The sequence below is a fragment of the Microtus oregoni genome, unplaced genomic scaffold (assembly GCF_018167655.1).
Source record: "Microtus oregoni isolate MIOR12 unplaced genomic scaffold, Mior012 000087F_ref0000451, whole genome shotgun sequence".
NCBI classification, from domain to species: domain Eukaryota; kingdom Metazoa; phylum Chordata; class Mammalia; order Rodentia; family Cricetidae; genus Microtus; species Microtus oregoni.
The window spans coordinates 1,756,734-1,771,808 of NW_024544554.1; the positions used below are offsets into that span (position 1 = coordinate 1,756,734).

At 43.1% G+C, this 15,075-nt stretch overlaps 1 protein-coding gene across 11 annotated transcripts in view; it reads left to right on the forward strand.

Annotated features, from left to right (window-relative positions):
- The window catches only part of LOC121442190 (PMS1 protein homolog 1-like), an 80,882-nt gene that overhangs the window by 9,600 nt on the left and 56,207 nt on the right, over positions 1–15,075 (forward strand). For 7 of the 11 annotated variants that reach the window (XR_005973530.1, XM_041643638.1, XM_041643639.1 and 4 more), the window contains 4 exons: positions 101–274; positions 369–520; positions 7,077–7,259; positions 14,926–15,028. Coding sequence is in view for 10 of the 11 variants with exons in the window: in XM_041643638.1 (XP_041499572.1) it covers positions 389–520; positions 7,077–7,259; positions 14,926–15,028 (418 nt within the window). In the remaining variant the exon portion in view is untranslated. The remainder of the gene's footprint in view (positions 1–100; positions 275–368; positions 521–7,076; positions 7,260–14,925; positions 15,029–15,075) is intronic. The other 4 variants (XM_041643634.1, XM_041643642.1, XM_041643644.1 and 1 more) reach the window with 1 other exon arrangement.

Here is a 15,075-nt window from a genome sequence, read left to right on the forward strand (position 1 = left end):
CTTACCTGAAAGTCTTGTGGATATTTTTAGAGCTGTTTGAGTTGTTGTGTAGCAGTGAGAGGTAACTAATTACATATGTTTTTGGACTTCTTGTATCAAGGTCTTGACCCTGTGTCTTGATAACTGAATGAACTTAGTTCCTCCTGCATACCTCAGTGATCTTACAAAATGGAGATGGCAGTGTTACCCGCTTCTAAGGATATTAGTAGGAAGTTTATTGTCTCACACTGTGTGAGCTTACCTCAAGCCTTGCATACATAATTCCTCAGCACAGGTATGCTCCTAAGGTATCGCCTGTTGTTATCATCTGGCCTATACAAGTCAGAAATGTTTACAATTCCTCTTTACACCTTGTGATTCTGTTCTAGCTACTCTGCTGAGCGCGAGGATGAAGCAGTTGCCTGCCGCGACAGTTCGCCTCCTGTCCAGTTCCCAGATAATCACGTCAGTGGTCAGCGTTGTGAAAGAACTCATCGAAAACTCATTGGATGCTGGAGCCACCAGCATCGACGTGAAACTGGTGAGTGCCATGCCTTTACAGCTAATGGACCTGACAGGTTTTCCTGAGAGATTGTTGCTGGACTTTCATTTCCAGGTGTTGGGCGTTTGGAATACAGTTTAAAGAGTAGATTGTAATTTAAACCAAGATTATACTAATGCTAAAGGAAATCACAGGAAAAACTTAAGCCAGATAGGGGTCATCACCCAAACACTCAGCCAAATGTCTGTTTTCTTTTAACGTGTGTCCTTGGTTGTTTGTGTGACAACCTGGCCTCTGAACACACAGTACACGCCTGCAGTGTGATGCTGCCGGGACCTGCCTATAACTTAACCTCACCGTGAGTTCAGACTGTTGTATGTGGTGAATTATTCTTACTTTATATGCTAGGGTGCCTGTTCTTATAGACAGATACACATTCAATTATGAAAGCAAAGACTAGATATTTTCCTGCTCTCATTCCTCAGCATGTAAATCTCTTTTATTCCAAATTATTGTATTGTATTAGGATGTTAGGTTTTTAAATTTGCTATATTAGTTAGTGACTGAACTTTCATAGAACAATCATTACTTGAACTTTGGGTTGGGATTAGCGTAGCCTGCCTCACAGTCTCTGCACTAGCATCTCTTAGACACCTTTCTATGGCTGTGAAGTGACTCCATAAACAAGGGAACTTAAAGAAGAAAGCATTGAGTGTGGGTTTCCGGTTTCAGAGAGCGGCTGAGAGCACGCAGCAGGCAGGCAGAGCACTGGAGCGGTAGCCAAGAGCCTATATCCTTATCCTCCAGCAGGAGGCAGAGCACTGGAGTGGTAGCCAAGAGCCTATATCCTTATCTTCCAGCAGGAGGCAGAGAGGCCACCCTCTGAGACACACCTCCTCCAAGGCCACATTTCCTGGTTCTTCTCCAAATAGGCCCCACCTACTAGTGACACTAAGCATTCAAATATCTGAGCCTATGAGGGTCATTCCTATTCAGACCGCCATATTTGTCAGGGTTCTCTAGAATGTATGGAATGACTCTCTCTACATATGTGTGTGTGATGAATCCCTCTCTCTCTGTATGTATGTATGTATGTATGTATGTATAGGCTTCCAGCAGAAGGTGTGGCCAAGATTAAATGTGTGTCTTCCCGCCTCAAGATCTTCCCTCAAGATCCAGATCACATGTGTGCCCTCCATTTCTGGATTATCGTTCATCCAGATACAGTCAGGTTGACAACCAAGAATAGCCAGTACAGGTCCACAGAGACTTGTAGTCATATCATAAAGCAAGATACATTTTACTTTAACTTCTGAAGTCACCATCGTCTTTCACAGTCTCGCACCTTAAAAATCCAACGTTTCTTATGACATTCAAGGCAATCTCTTAGCTGTAACTCCCAGGAAAATCAAAATCAAATTATGTACTTCTAACATAAAATACCACAGAATAAACATACAGGACCACCGTAAAATGCAGAGAGAGTGTATAGTATAATAAGGAAACCCAGCAGGGCAAGTGTAATTATATGTGGCTCAGGGTGGTACCATGGATCTTAGGGATCTTATGGCATGGGACAAACGTGCCATCAGAATGATGATGTTTATCATTCATTGCATGGGAATGAAGTTTATTAGGGAAGGGAGGAGAGAGAGAGAGAGAAGAGAGAGAGTAATCTGCCTCCTTAGAGAAATGGCAGAGAGAGCAGGAATAGGCGTGGATTGTTTCTTAAAGGGACCTTTGCACCTGTGTACAGACTACCTAGTGACATAGCAGCCAGAAGGCCCTGGGCTGGCCAGGGTAATGCCTGAGGTGTGCAGGATTTGCCACTCTGCCCCTGCCAGGTCCCCAAGGGGGAGGGCAGGTTTGCATTTGCCTGGATAATAGCACTAATATTTTCCTGAAACTTCTTGAGCTAGGCCTCTATAATCCAGATTGCTTTCAGCACCACTGTCTTCCAAGATTATACTGGGATGGCCCATTAATACTTTCATAATACATAAAACTTTCAGCATTCAACAGCTTTCCTACCCGAGGTCCAAATGTTTTCCACATTTCTCCAAGCAGCAGCATGGTCAGGTCTGTCATAGCAATACCCAGTCCCTGGCACCAACGTATGTCTGAGTTATTTTTCTGTTGCTGTGAAGAGACACCATGACGTAGCCAATTTAGAAAGCATTTAGTTCAGTTACGGTTTCAGAGGTGAGTCTGTTATCATGACAGGGAACATGGTGGCATGCAGGCGAGCATGGTGCTGGAGAAGTAGCTGAGAGCTACATTCTGATCCGCAGCTAGAGGCAGGGAGAGAAACTGGGCCTGAAGCTTACCCCAAGATACACAGCTCCTCCAACAAGGCCATACCTCCTGTTCCTCCCCATAATGAGTCTATGTGGGCCATTCTAATTCAAATCACCATAGGCCCTAAATGTATTTATGCAGCATATATATGCAAAATGTGTTATGAACATTGACTATTATAGAATCAGATCAAACCTTAAAGTGCTGAAGATGTTCTGTTCCAAAATAACAAATGTTCCTCCGTGATTTAATTATGTAAAAATAAACCAGCACCTTCACCTATCTTCTCAGTGTGCAAATATGTATTCATCTTTAATAAATGGTAAAATTATATGTATAACAAGGTATTATTTCAATTATTAAATATTGGATTTGTATACCTATTTTACATATCTGTATACCACAGATTGGGCAGAACTTTGGTATTTGAAAAGAAATTATGGATGGAAGCCAGACAGTAGTGGCTCACACCTTTAGTCCCAGCACTTAAGAGGCAGAGGCAGGTGAATCTCTGTGAGTTTGAGGCCAGCCTGGTCTGTAGAGAGAGTTCCAGGACAGGCTCCAAAGCTGCAGAGAAACCCTGTAGATAGAAGTTTCTGTCCTGCCTGGTCCCACAGCCATTCAGTCCCAAAGAAACACATAGAAGCTTATATTATTTATAAACTGTTTGTCCTTTTAGCTCAGGCTTATTATTAACTATTTCTTATAACTTAAACTAACCCATAATTCTTGTTTATATTTAGCTACGTGGCTTGGTCCCTTTTCTTAGTGCAGCATTTTCATCTTGCTTCCTCTGTCTGGCTGTTGACTGCCTCTCCCTTGTAATAATAAGGGCGGCGCGGCTGCGTCCCCAGCACCCCGGCTGCCTGCTCAGCTAGCTTATGCCCCGAAATAACAACACACAAACTGTATTCTTTTAATCACTGCTTGGCCCTTCTGCCCTAGCCCTTACTGGCTAATTCTGATATCCCGATCAACCCATCTCTAATAATCAGTGAGCACCGGTCTTACCGGGAAGATTCTAGCCTAGTCCATCCTGGGTCGAGCTTCATGGCGTGTGTCTGCCTGGGAGCTGGGAGTATGGCATCTCCCTGAGGCGTCTGCTCCCGAGAGCAGAGCGGTGGAGTCTCTGACCTCACTTCCTCTTCCTCCCAGAGTCCTGTTCTGTTTACTCCTCCCACCTATCCTCTAACCAATAAAATGGGCCAGGGCAGTGCCTTTATTAGCCAATGACCTTCCTCCATCACTCCCTGCCTTCCCTCTTCCCAGAATTCTTCTCATCTGGTTGCCCTGCGTATACTTCCTGCTGGGCTACTGGCCAATCAGTGTTATATTAAATTAACACGAGTGACAAATGTACAAGAGCATCTACAGCAAAACCCTGTCTCTAGACATCAGCAAATAGAGAAGAAAAAAGAAATTATGGATGGGAAAGGTTTAGGGAGCATGCTGGTGACACACTGCAGTTTGGACGTTTCCCCCAGTGCTGGTGACCCCTAGGGACACACTGCAGTTAGTCTGGATGCTTCCCCCAGTGACACACAGCAGTTAGTCTGGATGTTTCCCCCAGTGCTGGTGATACACAGCAGTTAGTCTGGATGTTTCCCCCAGTGACACACTGTGGTTAGTCTGGATGTGTCCCCCAGTGCTGGTGACACACTGCAGTTTGGACGTTTCCCCCAGTGCTGGTGACACACTGTGGTTAGTCTGGACGTTTCCCCCAGTGCTGGTGACACACTGCAGTTAGTCTGGATGTGTCCCCCAGTGACACACTGCAGTTAGTCTGGATGCTTCCCCCAGTGCTGGTGACACACAGCAGTTAGTCTGGATGTGTCCCCCCTTTTCAAATGTCAAGCTCACAGACTTAGACCCTATATTTTTGTGTCCATCCTACCTATTATCTACTATTTACTAGGAGTTGAAGTCTATATTACTGAAAGCAAGAATATGTTTTTTTAAATCTAATTATCAGATATTTGTGTTATTGCTAGTAGTGTGATATCATAATTCTGGCAGGGCTACTTTGTAATGAGAAGATCTTGCTTTTGCTTATTAACAGATAAAATTCAGATGGGTAAAATTCCCAAGTACATCTCATAAAAAATGTTAACAGTTTTACAAAGACTCAGTCTTCCCAAAACTTGCCTAAGTCGCTTCATTAGCTAGTAGTGAACCAAATGTTCCCAGCTTCAGGTTTCTCTCAGGGTGCTTGGGATACATCAGGTTAAGTTGGGGGTTTTGTTAGGCAGTTACTAATCAAAGACTATGGTCCTTAGGGTGTTTGGGGTACATCAGGTTAAGCTGGTTTTTTTTAGGTCGTTACTAAGCAAAGACCACGGCTCTCAGGGTGTTTGGGGTACATCAGGTTAAGTTGGGGCTTTGTTAGGTAGTTACTAAGCAAAGACTATGGTTCTTAGGGTGTTGGGGGTACATCAGGTTAAGCAGGGTCTTTTAGGTAGTTACTAAGCAAAGACCATGACTCCTAGGGTATTTGGGGTACATCAGGTTAAGTTGGGGGCTTTGTTAGACAGTTACTAAGCTTCACTCCTGCAGTTTGAGATTACGAGTGAGGCTGAAGAGTGTACGTGCATACACCGCTGTCCATCCAGAGAGTCTACAATTGCCGCTGTACCAAGGAGCACAGTTGCAGAATGTCTGCCCAGTTGTGCCTTTAAATCGGCCGTTCTCAACCTCTGGGTTGAGACCCCTTGGGGAATCGAACGACCCTCTCACAGGGGTTGCCTATCAGAGAGCTTGTATATGATTCATAACAGTAGCAAAATTACAGTCGTGAATTAGCAGCGAAAGGAAGTTTATGGTTGGGGTCAGCACAACATGAGGAACTGTACTCAAGGATCTCAGCATCAGGAAGGTTGGGGACCCCTGCTTTGAATAATATTCCATGTGCTTACGACGTGAAGAAATAGTTTATTAAGGCCCAAGAGTGACTATTTTTCTTAGGCGTTTTATATAATTGGTCTGATTAGAGGGTATGTGACAATGGAATACAAGTGACAGTGTCTTTATCCGACAGGTGCCATTTAAGACTCACAGGGAGACAAAGATTCATCTCCTTCCTACCTGCTGTGGGTCTTTACCTGTTCCTCTTTTCTGTTCTGTTTATCTCTTGAAATGTGTTTCTTGTTATAAAGTGTCTCTCAAAGACAAAATGTTTTCTTAAAACAATGTTAACAAGCCAACGGAAGCGTCCCTATAAAGTAAATCAGCACCGTCACCTACCCGGAGATTTGCTCATCTACTTCGCGGGATTTCTGAATGAACGGCTCTGCTGGGCCTGACACTGCAGCCAGGCCTGTTTTGTTCAGATTCCTGGAGGTATTTATGCTGCGAGATTGACATTTCTCTGGTCAATGTTTTGGTCTGTTGTTTAATAAAATGAAGCAGACATGCTGTGTCCAGGCTGTCAGACAATTTTTGATTGACGCCGAAATCTTAGGTATTTCCTGATAATGCTTTACATGCGTGGTGTGTTTTTAGCAGTACTGACAAGGTGCTGTGTGAGCTTAGGTTACTACAGTGTGATACCCTTGTATGCTATGGAGCCAGTATATATCCCAGAAGCTTTTCCTCCTGTAGTTTTCATCTGTGGTGATGTCCGCAGGACTTTTCGGAGCGAGGCTGATAACAGTTGGTGACCGTATTCATGGGAAACAGGGTCATTATAGAAACTTGGTTTCTCTTGTGTGTGCAGAGCTCAGTATCATAGGATTAGCTATGAATGGAGCTTACTTTCCTAATTTTCAAATTTAGAAGAGATTACTGTTATATATTTTCTCAACAATTTTCTGTTTGATATTTATAATGAGAAATTTAGAAAATTATAAGGTACTAAATACTTAATTTTTTATGAAAGCAATAAAGGAGAACTTATTAAAAATCAGACTAAATAAGAATGGTTGCTGGATTCTTGGTGAATAGAGCAGGTGAGTTTTTGCTGGTGATAGTGTTTTATTTCATTTGGGGGATGATATATATAAAATCTATGGTAGACTTTTAATTTGCGTTTAAATATAAATGACCACAAATACCTATGCAAGTAAACAAGTTGATAGAACACTCAGGAGATTAGTTTGACCTCCTTGTGTTGTAGTTGAGCTGAGGTCCCTTGCTCAGTGTACCGAACCTAGGCTTTGGCAGAGCTGAAGTTGGGAGCTCCCCTTGACGTGGCGTTACCTCTCCCTTAAAGCTGTCAAACAGCCGGACTGCTTCCTGCACTTCTAAATGTGATCGCCGCCGTTTAAGTTTTATCAATTGAAAATATTCCTCACTTTGCCAGGAGAACTACGGATTTGATAAAATCGAGGTCCGGGACAATGGCGAGGGCATCAAGGCTGTGGATGTCCCTGTGATGGCTGTGAAGTACTACACCTCCAAGATAAACAGTCACGAAGACCTCGAGAACCTGACAACCTACGGTTTCCGCGGTGAAGCCTTGGGGTCGATTTGTAGTGTTGCGGAGGTGAGGAAATTTCTGTCAGCTACTTTATTCATTTCATAGTGACCGAGTATTAGAATTAAGAGAAAACCAATTCATTGTTAGAGTAGCTCTAATTTTTTCACTTAAGGTAAAATACACTTAATGGGAAATTTACCCTTTTTAATAACAGTTCAGTGGTGTTAGGTGCATTCCATTATTGTACATTTATCAGCTATCCATTTCTAGGTCATTTTCAACTTCCTAGTTTACAGCCCAGGACTCATAAAACAAAGCCCCCTGTCCTCCTCCCTCTTCTTCTGTATGTGGTTGCTACCATTTTACTTTGTGTCTCTATCAGTTGATGCTACAGGTGCCTCATAAAAGTGGAAATGTTAGGCCTTTTGTGTCTGGCTCACTGTGCTTCATATACTTCAGGGTTTGTGTCCGTTACGTTGTACCACGTAAAGGTTTCCTAAGCCAGGCATGTTTACATCTGTGATTCTAGTGCCAGCGAGTCTAGCCTGGGCAGCGTAGTGAACTATGTAAGAGTGTATACACTTTATTTATGCACTCATTTGTATTGGATTCTTGGCCGAATGAACAGTGTTGCTCTGGACACAGGTGTTGAAAGATGTGTAGGTCTTTGCCATCAACGCTTTTGGTGAAGTGGTCTTGGTATGTCCTATGATAATTCTGTCTTTAGTATTCTGAGAAATAGTAACATGTGCTTGGTGATATTATTGTTCCTTAGAGGAGGCTGTTTAGGAGACCCTTCACTTAGAAAGGTTATCTTTCAAAAGGCCCACATTTAACTTTCTAGAGCCTTTATCTACCCTAACCTAAGACTGCGAATCTAAAGGTAGTCTATAGTGTATATACTTTCCTGCACTTGCTTGATCAGGAAATCCTTTTAGAAGGCATGCCCCTGACTTTGCTTTTAGGTCTATGGGAAACACTGTGGATTTTGCACTTTGGTAAATATAGGTGATGAAATAGAGTTCGGCAGCTGTGAATTGACTTGTCCTACCTCACAGATACCAAGGGCCAGAGTGGACCCTGCCACTCTAGTCTTGTGACTGCTGGGTGGGCTCTTGTGTTTTCTTTAAACCCCATACTTCAGTGCGTGGTCCTCTCAGTTGTCTGCACTGCTGCTGCTCCTGATTTCCTGGCTACCGTACCCTCAGTCCTCGTTCCTGTCACCCCAGTTGTTTCTGATTGTAGGACTTGAGTGGCCTCCTTTATTAAATTGTTACTGTATGGAGTTGGGCCTGTTACTGTTGGAAGGTGTCTTGTGCTGGTAAGGGTGACCGTAACTGTGAGGCCGTGGCCATATCATACTTGTGCTAAGGCTGGAAGGCCCTACTTAGGTCAGAACGGTCAGGTGCCAGAAAGTAATGAAGTAATGGCATCTAAGCTAGTGTTTAGGAAAAGTGATGTGATCGTGAGCTATTGCTACGCCTTCTCTGCCCATTGGATTATTTTCCAGATTCACTGTAGTCTGTGCGTGCAAACATGCGTGCGTGTGCGTGTGTGTGTGCGTGCGTGCGTGCATGCTCAAGTGCCCATGCTTAACCAAGGAATCAGTTACTCCTTAACTTTAGAGCTCTGTAAAGTGTTGCCTTTAGTAGGCTGGAGAAACGCTGCAGAGGTGATGAAGCCTCAGTGGGAAACTCTGCTGTTAAAACAAAGAAGACCAGGCCCCACTTCCTGCAGATGCCCAGAGCTCCCCTGAGGTGTGGAAACCATAAGTGCGCTCCGCACCTCTCCCCAGCACCCAGCGCACAATGTGCTTCTTTCTTTCTGTTACCTGGCACCTGCTTTATTTAGAGTTCACTCGAGACTCCAGGTAGAGTTCGGGAAAGAGCAAATAGAGGGTACACCCGGGAACTGCCTGTCCTTCTGGAGGCTGTACACGGCAACCCACAGCCTTGGAACTAGTACAGAGCGCACACTGTAAAGTGGAATAGGATTTGAGACCTCGGAGCTTCCCAGTACCCGCCCTGTGCTCCGAGCTTTGATCGGCTACTTTAGAGCGTGAATATTTGATCAGTTAGCTGCTGTCCAAACTAGCAGGTAGGATTTAAGCTCTTTGTTTTGAGAGTGTTGTCAGGAAACGTGTTTTGGTGTGTCTGTTTTCTGAAGCTCTGCCCGGCCTTGCAGAGGTCACACCAACTTTGTCTGCTAGGTGGCAGCTGTGCACTTCGTCTGCAGAAATGTGACTTCCCACTCCGACTGCGGCTCTGCTCTGCCTGCCAGTTCTGCTTGTCTGCTGCTTTCTGTCTTCTTGCTTGTCTTAGATTAGTTAAGTTCACTCAACACCCACATTCATCACTTTGCCTTTTATGTTTGAGATATTCAAAAGGCCTCAAGAACAAATAATTGAAATAATTTTACTCATCAGATTTATCAAAGATTATCAAAGTATTACGGCAATAGAGAAATTTAAATCTTTTGAACCTTTAGAATTTACAGTTTACATGTTGCAGTGCTGTGTAAATTTATCTTAAAAACATTAAGACTTTCCCTTTACAAATCTATTATAAACTCACGTATATATATGTGTGTTTACATTTGTGTGTGCACCGACAGCAGTTAGGTCTTATATATACTCTAGATCACAATAAAGGCATTTCCTATTGCTTCAGAAGGTTCTATATGTTCCCTCATCAACAGTCCTCAAAGGTAACCGCTTTCTGACTAGTGTTGGCTCAGGCCGGTTCTGCCTCTCGTTAACTTGATACAGATCAAACTTTTCAGCTTGCATGATTTGGTTGTGGAGTCTTTAGACATGTAATGATTAGGTTTGATGGTATGTTGTGCACCTCTGTGCACCGCCCAGATTCCCTGCGTTAGGATGTGTGCTGCCAAGAGTGTTGCTTGCTAACGTGTCTCACATCTGGGTCTCCTTCACATCATCAGAAGAGAGATGCATATTGCCCAGGTCATGCAGAACAAGCAGTCAGCACTCAGGGACTTGATGAAGTCTTGGTGAGGTCCATTCCCAGCTCAGGACAGTGCTCTGCCCTCTCCTGCAGTAAAGTCCTGGTCATTAACCTTTGTCTCAAAGTCTAGTTCATGGCTAAGCTTCTGTGTAGGTCTTCCATGGATCCATCTCTCCATATTACTGCTGAGGAAAATTCTTACAGAATTTCCTTACCCTAATTTCAAAGCAGTCTGTAATGATCCCTCATTGTAGTGGAGATGAAACGCTCTTGGGTCCTAGTGTTATCGTAGTTTGTCGCAATTCAGGCATTACTCTGGGGTTGGTGGTACTGATGCAAGCAGGTCTTCACTTCTGGTTCTACAGAAGCATAGCACATTGAATTATGTAAGTCCTCAAGGCTTTTGAATGATGATAAATTACTGTTCCTGAATTTCTCATTGCTACTTTTCAGTGTGTTCATACAACTTACCAAAATCGGGCGTGTACTGGAGCACAGCCTGTCTTGTTCCACTGACTCTGTACTCGGAGTCTGTGCCTTGTCTCTTAGACACAGTGAGAGGATACATGGTGTGCAGCTACAGGTTTTCCTGCTCGGGACTCCAGTGTAGAAAACAGTTTGCAGTTGTGCTTAAACCAGCGATAAACTCAGTCGCTTATCCAGGTCTGCAGGCTTTCAAGTATGTTTACACTCCTCTTGTTGGGGAATCTTTTCTGAAACTTTGTAGCCATTCATAGGCAAATTCCTCCTAATTTCCACCAAAGGTCTTCATTCTATAGGCAAGTTCATTTTTTGCTAGCCATTGTCTCCTGGTCACATTCACATTTGTTGGTCATCCATGCAATAGTATTAGAGTGTCACAGTGAGCCTGCTATTACTCTGATCAGTCACGCTCATTAGATGTCATTCTGTAGAGAGCGAGCACAGGATCTGTAGTGGTTTTTGAGCCCCATGCTTGGAGGGGTAGACTCAGAAGCTAGGAGAGCCATAAAGCAGCAGGAAACAGCATCCGCCTTGAGACTGAAGGAAGCGAGTAAAACCTGTGTCCTTCGGTACCAGCGCTTCTTGTGCCGGTCACAGCCGTGATGGTCAAACGTTAGTGTGACTAAGGGCTGGAGGTTGTGGGAACAGTTGGAATGTCCTGTTTCCTAAATGGAGCCTCTTTCCAGGCAATAGAACTGCTTTGAAAAGGGTACAGGCAGCTGTTCCTGTTGCTGGTCTCCCCACATGGAAGTTTCTGGAAATGTGGAAGTCAGCGGACATCCATTAGTGTATGTCTATGCATGGCCAGGCAGGTAGACCTCTCAGCCTCCAGAAAGAGAAAGACATTATCTTAGCTGCCTGACTCACGTTTCTGTGCCACAACGTCGATTCATCCAAAAGCCGGGCTGCGGCTGCTGGTGTAGCTCTGGTAGCGCACCTGCCAAGCGTGTGGAGGACTCTGGATTCAAGTCTTGAAACCAAAGAAACAAACCAAAAGCCAGCTCCACCTCAGTAGAAAAGAAAAAGAAAACAAATCAGGCTTATCCCCATGGCCTTGAATGAATTTGGGTGAGGAAGACTTTGACTTAGGATGTTTCCTAAGAAACTTTGTTCCTGTGTCATCTAAATCCTGTAGGAGTCTGTGCTTGCATAGGATTGAGATCCTTTTTTGTAATGTTAGTTTTATAATTGGGCCCACTTTTAATAATAGAGAGGACATATAAGCCTGACAGTCCTCTGAAGAATTCTTAAAGATGTCATCTTAATTCTGATGTCACTGGGCTCGCCCTCTTCCACAGTTGCTCAGTGTTTCTAGAAGGAATCCCCAGAGGTTGTGGGTAATGTCAGAGACCCTGATTGTAGTGCCGGGCAAGGCTTCTGCTGCACTGCTAATGTCCTGTGACCCTGGCCTGTCCAGCAAGAGGTTTCCTCCCTGGGATATGGGGCCACGTGATGAGATGAACCCTTGAAATATAATTTCTCATGAATTTATAAAACAGGGCTATATATGTTTTCTTCATTGTCTTACAATACATCACAAACCATCTTCCAGATGAATAAACTTCCATAGTGCCCTGAAAACTGACATTTATGAAATTTTATTGTTGGAAGCCATAGTATGCTTTTATTAAAAGTTTAACATAAATGCTAATATTGTAGCACTAAAATCCTGTTTCCTTTCTTTGAACTTCAGCTTCTTTATCTAGGTTGGTGTGGGTTTACTGTTCACTGATACGTTTAAAGCATGAACAAGTTAGTGTCATAGCAGATCCGTGCCCATGTTTAAACCAAGTCCCATGTAACCTTACCATGCCTTAGATCTCCCTCTTCTCATCGCCTCCCTGGAGGTGAAAGTGTCATCCTTTTCTCAGGACCATCCTGAAGCCACTAGAAGGGTTTGTACTGGGACTCTGAGTCCAGAGCTGCCTTTGCTCAGTGACACCAACATTACATCAGGTGACTGGCTCTTTGGAGAACAGAAATAGGATTCAATTTGACCTTGGCATTTTGTAGAAGCAGTTGTTTCCATGAAGAATTATTTTTAAAGGAGTGATTGTGGAATAATAAAACAGAAAACAATTTATACCACTTACTGTTCTGTTTGTTTTTGGTAAACAAAACCAATAATGCATTGGATAATTTAGACCAGGGGTTTGACAGGGAAGGTCAAGGTTAAAGTTCTGCATCATCAACCTATGGAATGGAAGTAGAATAGCTGGAATACACAGACACATACATCTTTGTCTTACGTAACACTCTTTGTTTCCATTTTTTGAATAATTATCATGCAAATAGCAGCTTGAGCGAACACTCCTAGTAAAAGTTGGATGGACATTTCAGAACTAATAGTCTCTGCTAGTTCTCCAGGCTAACAAAGATCTTTATTTCTCTATCTCTCATCTACTTATCTAGTGTCTATCTATATCAATATATCCCTATATAGCTCACATAATATATATGTATATACCCATATACCTACACACACACACAGAGATGGAGTAGGGTCTGGTGGGGGGGGGTGGTGATGGCGGTGGTGGTGGTGGCGGCAGCAGCGATATACTGGTACCCACACATGGTGCCCGTGTGTTCCACAGAGCATATGGCACCAGTAAATCTACTGAGGACAGATGGTAGAACCATCAAATACAGACTCTAACTGGACCCAGAGGAGCCCAAGCAGTGCAGCTGGATTATTGTAGGTTCTCTTGTGCTGAGTCAAGGAGAGCCAGGAGAGATGACTCCTTATCACAGGGCTGCTCTGTCCCGGGCCATCTTGCTTCCCCTGACCATATCTCCGCTCGTCACCATTTCTTTTTGTCTGTTTTTCATTTTATTTTCCATCAAGGCTGTGTTTCCTGCCAGGTAGATAATAGGATGTGGGATGTAGGGGGTTCAGAAAAGTACAGGATTCTTAAATTTCTGTTTTCACAGATGACATCATAAGGAGGTATTTTCATATTCTCCTATGCTCATATGCTTAATGCTGACTTTTAATTAGTGAAAAATTTACCCTTAAACATTAAATTTTCAACTTGAGTTTAAGAAAAATATCCTTAAATACTTATATATTTTGAATTTTAGTATTTGAAACTATAAACTTGAAATTCAGAAATGTTTTGTATAAAATACATAAGGGAAGGAAATGATTACTAAACAATTTCTCATTTTTTCCATAAATTTTATGAGAATTATTCAAAAGCAGATACCCTTGGTACAATTGAAGTGTTTTCTTTTACGTTTGTGTATTATATAATACAAATGGCCATTTGCAGTATAGTAGTTTGTATTTTAATTAAATGCTCAAATATTAGTTTAGTTGCAATGTAAAAAAAATCACATGCTGCCTTCACTTGTGATGGTTCACGCATTTAATCCCAGCACTTGGGAGACAGAAGCCAGCCTGGTCTACAGAGCGAGTTCCAAGGCCAACTGGGCAACACAAAGAAACCCTGTCTTCAGAAAACAAACAGACAAACCCCAGCCTGCTGTGTTGTTTCAAAGAGTATCTCCAAAAGTTACTACCAGAGAAGTTTTCACGGTAATTTATCAAGCCAGGGATTGGAGCCCCATTTTAATATTTAAGATCATGTGCTGTTCTTCCAGAAACCCTGAGTTCAGTCCTAGCACCCTCCTGGAGGTTCACAGTCTCCTGTAGCTTCATCTCCAAGGGACCTGAAGCCTATGGCCTCGTAAGGAACGTACACATGTATACATAATCACACACCTGCACACCTGTGTACATACACATCTGCACACCTGCACACGTCTGTGCATAATCACATACACCCCCCGTACACACACCTCTGCACACGTGTGTGCACAATCACACTCACACACACACTCAGTTAAAATAAAGTAAATCTTCGAAAAAGAATTACTAAGTAATAGCATCTTCAATATTAATGTGTGATAATATTTTTGTTGGTTTTCCTCATTTCTTCTGAGACAGGGTTTCTCCTCTGTATCCCACCCTAGTCTGGAACTCACAGCAATTCTCCTGCCTTAGACCCCAAGTGCTAGAGTTGTAGGCATTGCTTTCCTTGCCAGCTTTGTGACAGTTCTCCCCGTTGCCACAGGTAAACGATCACTTCGGTGGGTTGCAGTGATAGATTCTTGTGATCCCAGGACTCAGAAGGAGGCGTGAAAATCCGGAGTTTGAGACTAGTCTAAATGACATAACAAGACTCTTATCTCAAATAAGGAAAAAAGATAAAGGCGGGAGAGAGTGGTCACTGTCATTAGTTTGAAATAAAAGTCCTTTTGGTTTGGTTTGTTGTTTCCAGGTGGTCGTCACAACAAGGACAGCTGCTGATGACTTTAGTACCCAATATGTTTTAGATGGCAGTGGCCACATACTTTCTCAGAAACCCTCACATCTTGGTCAAGGTAAGTGAGTGCTTTGGAGCATATTTTCCTGTCTATCATTATTATTA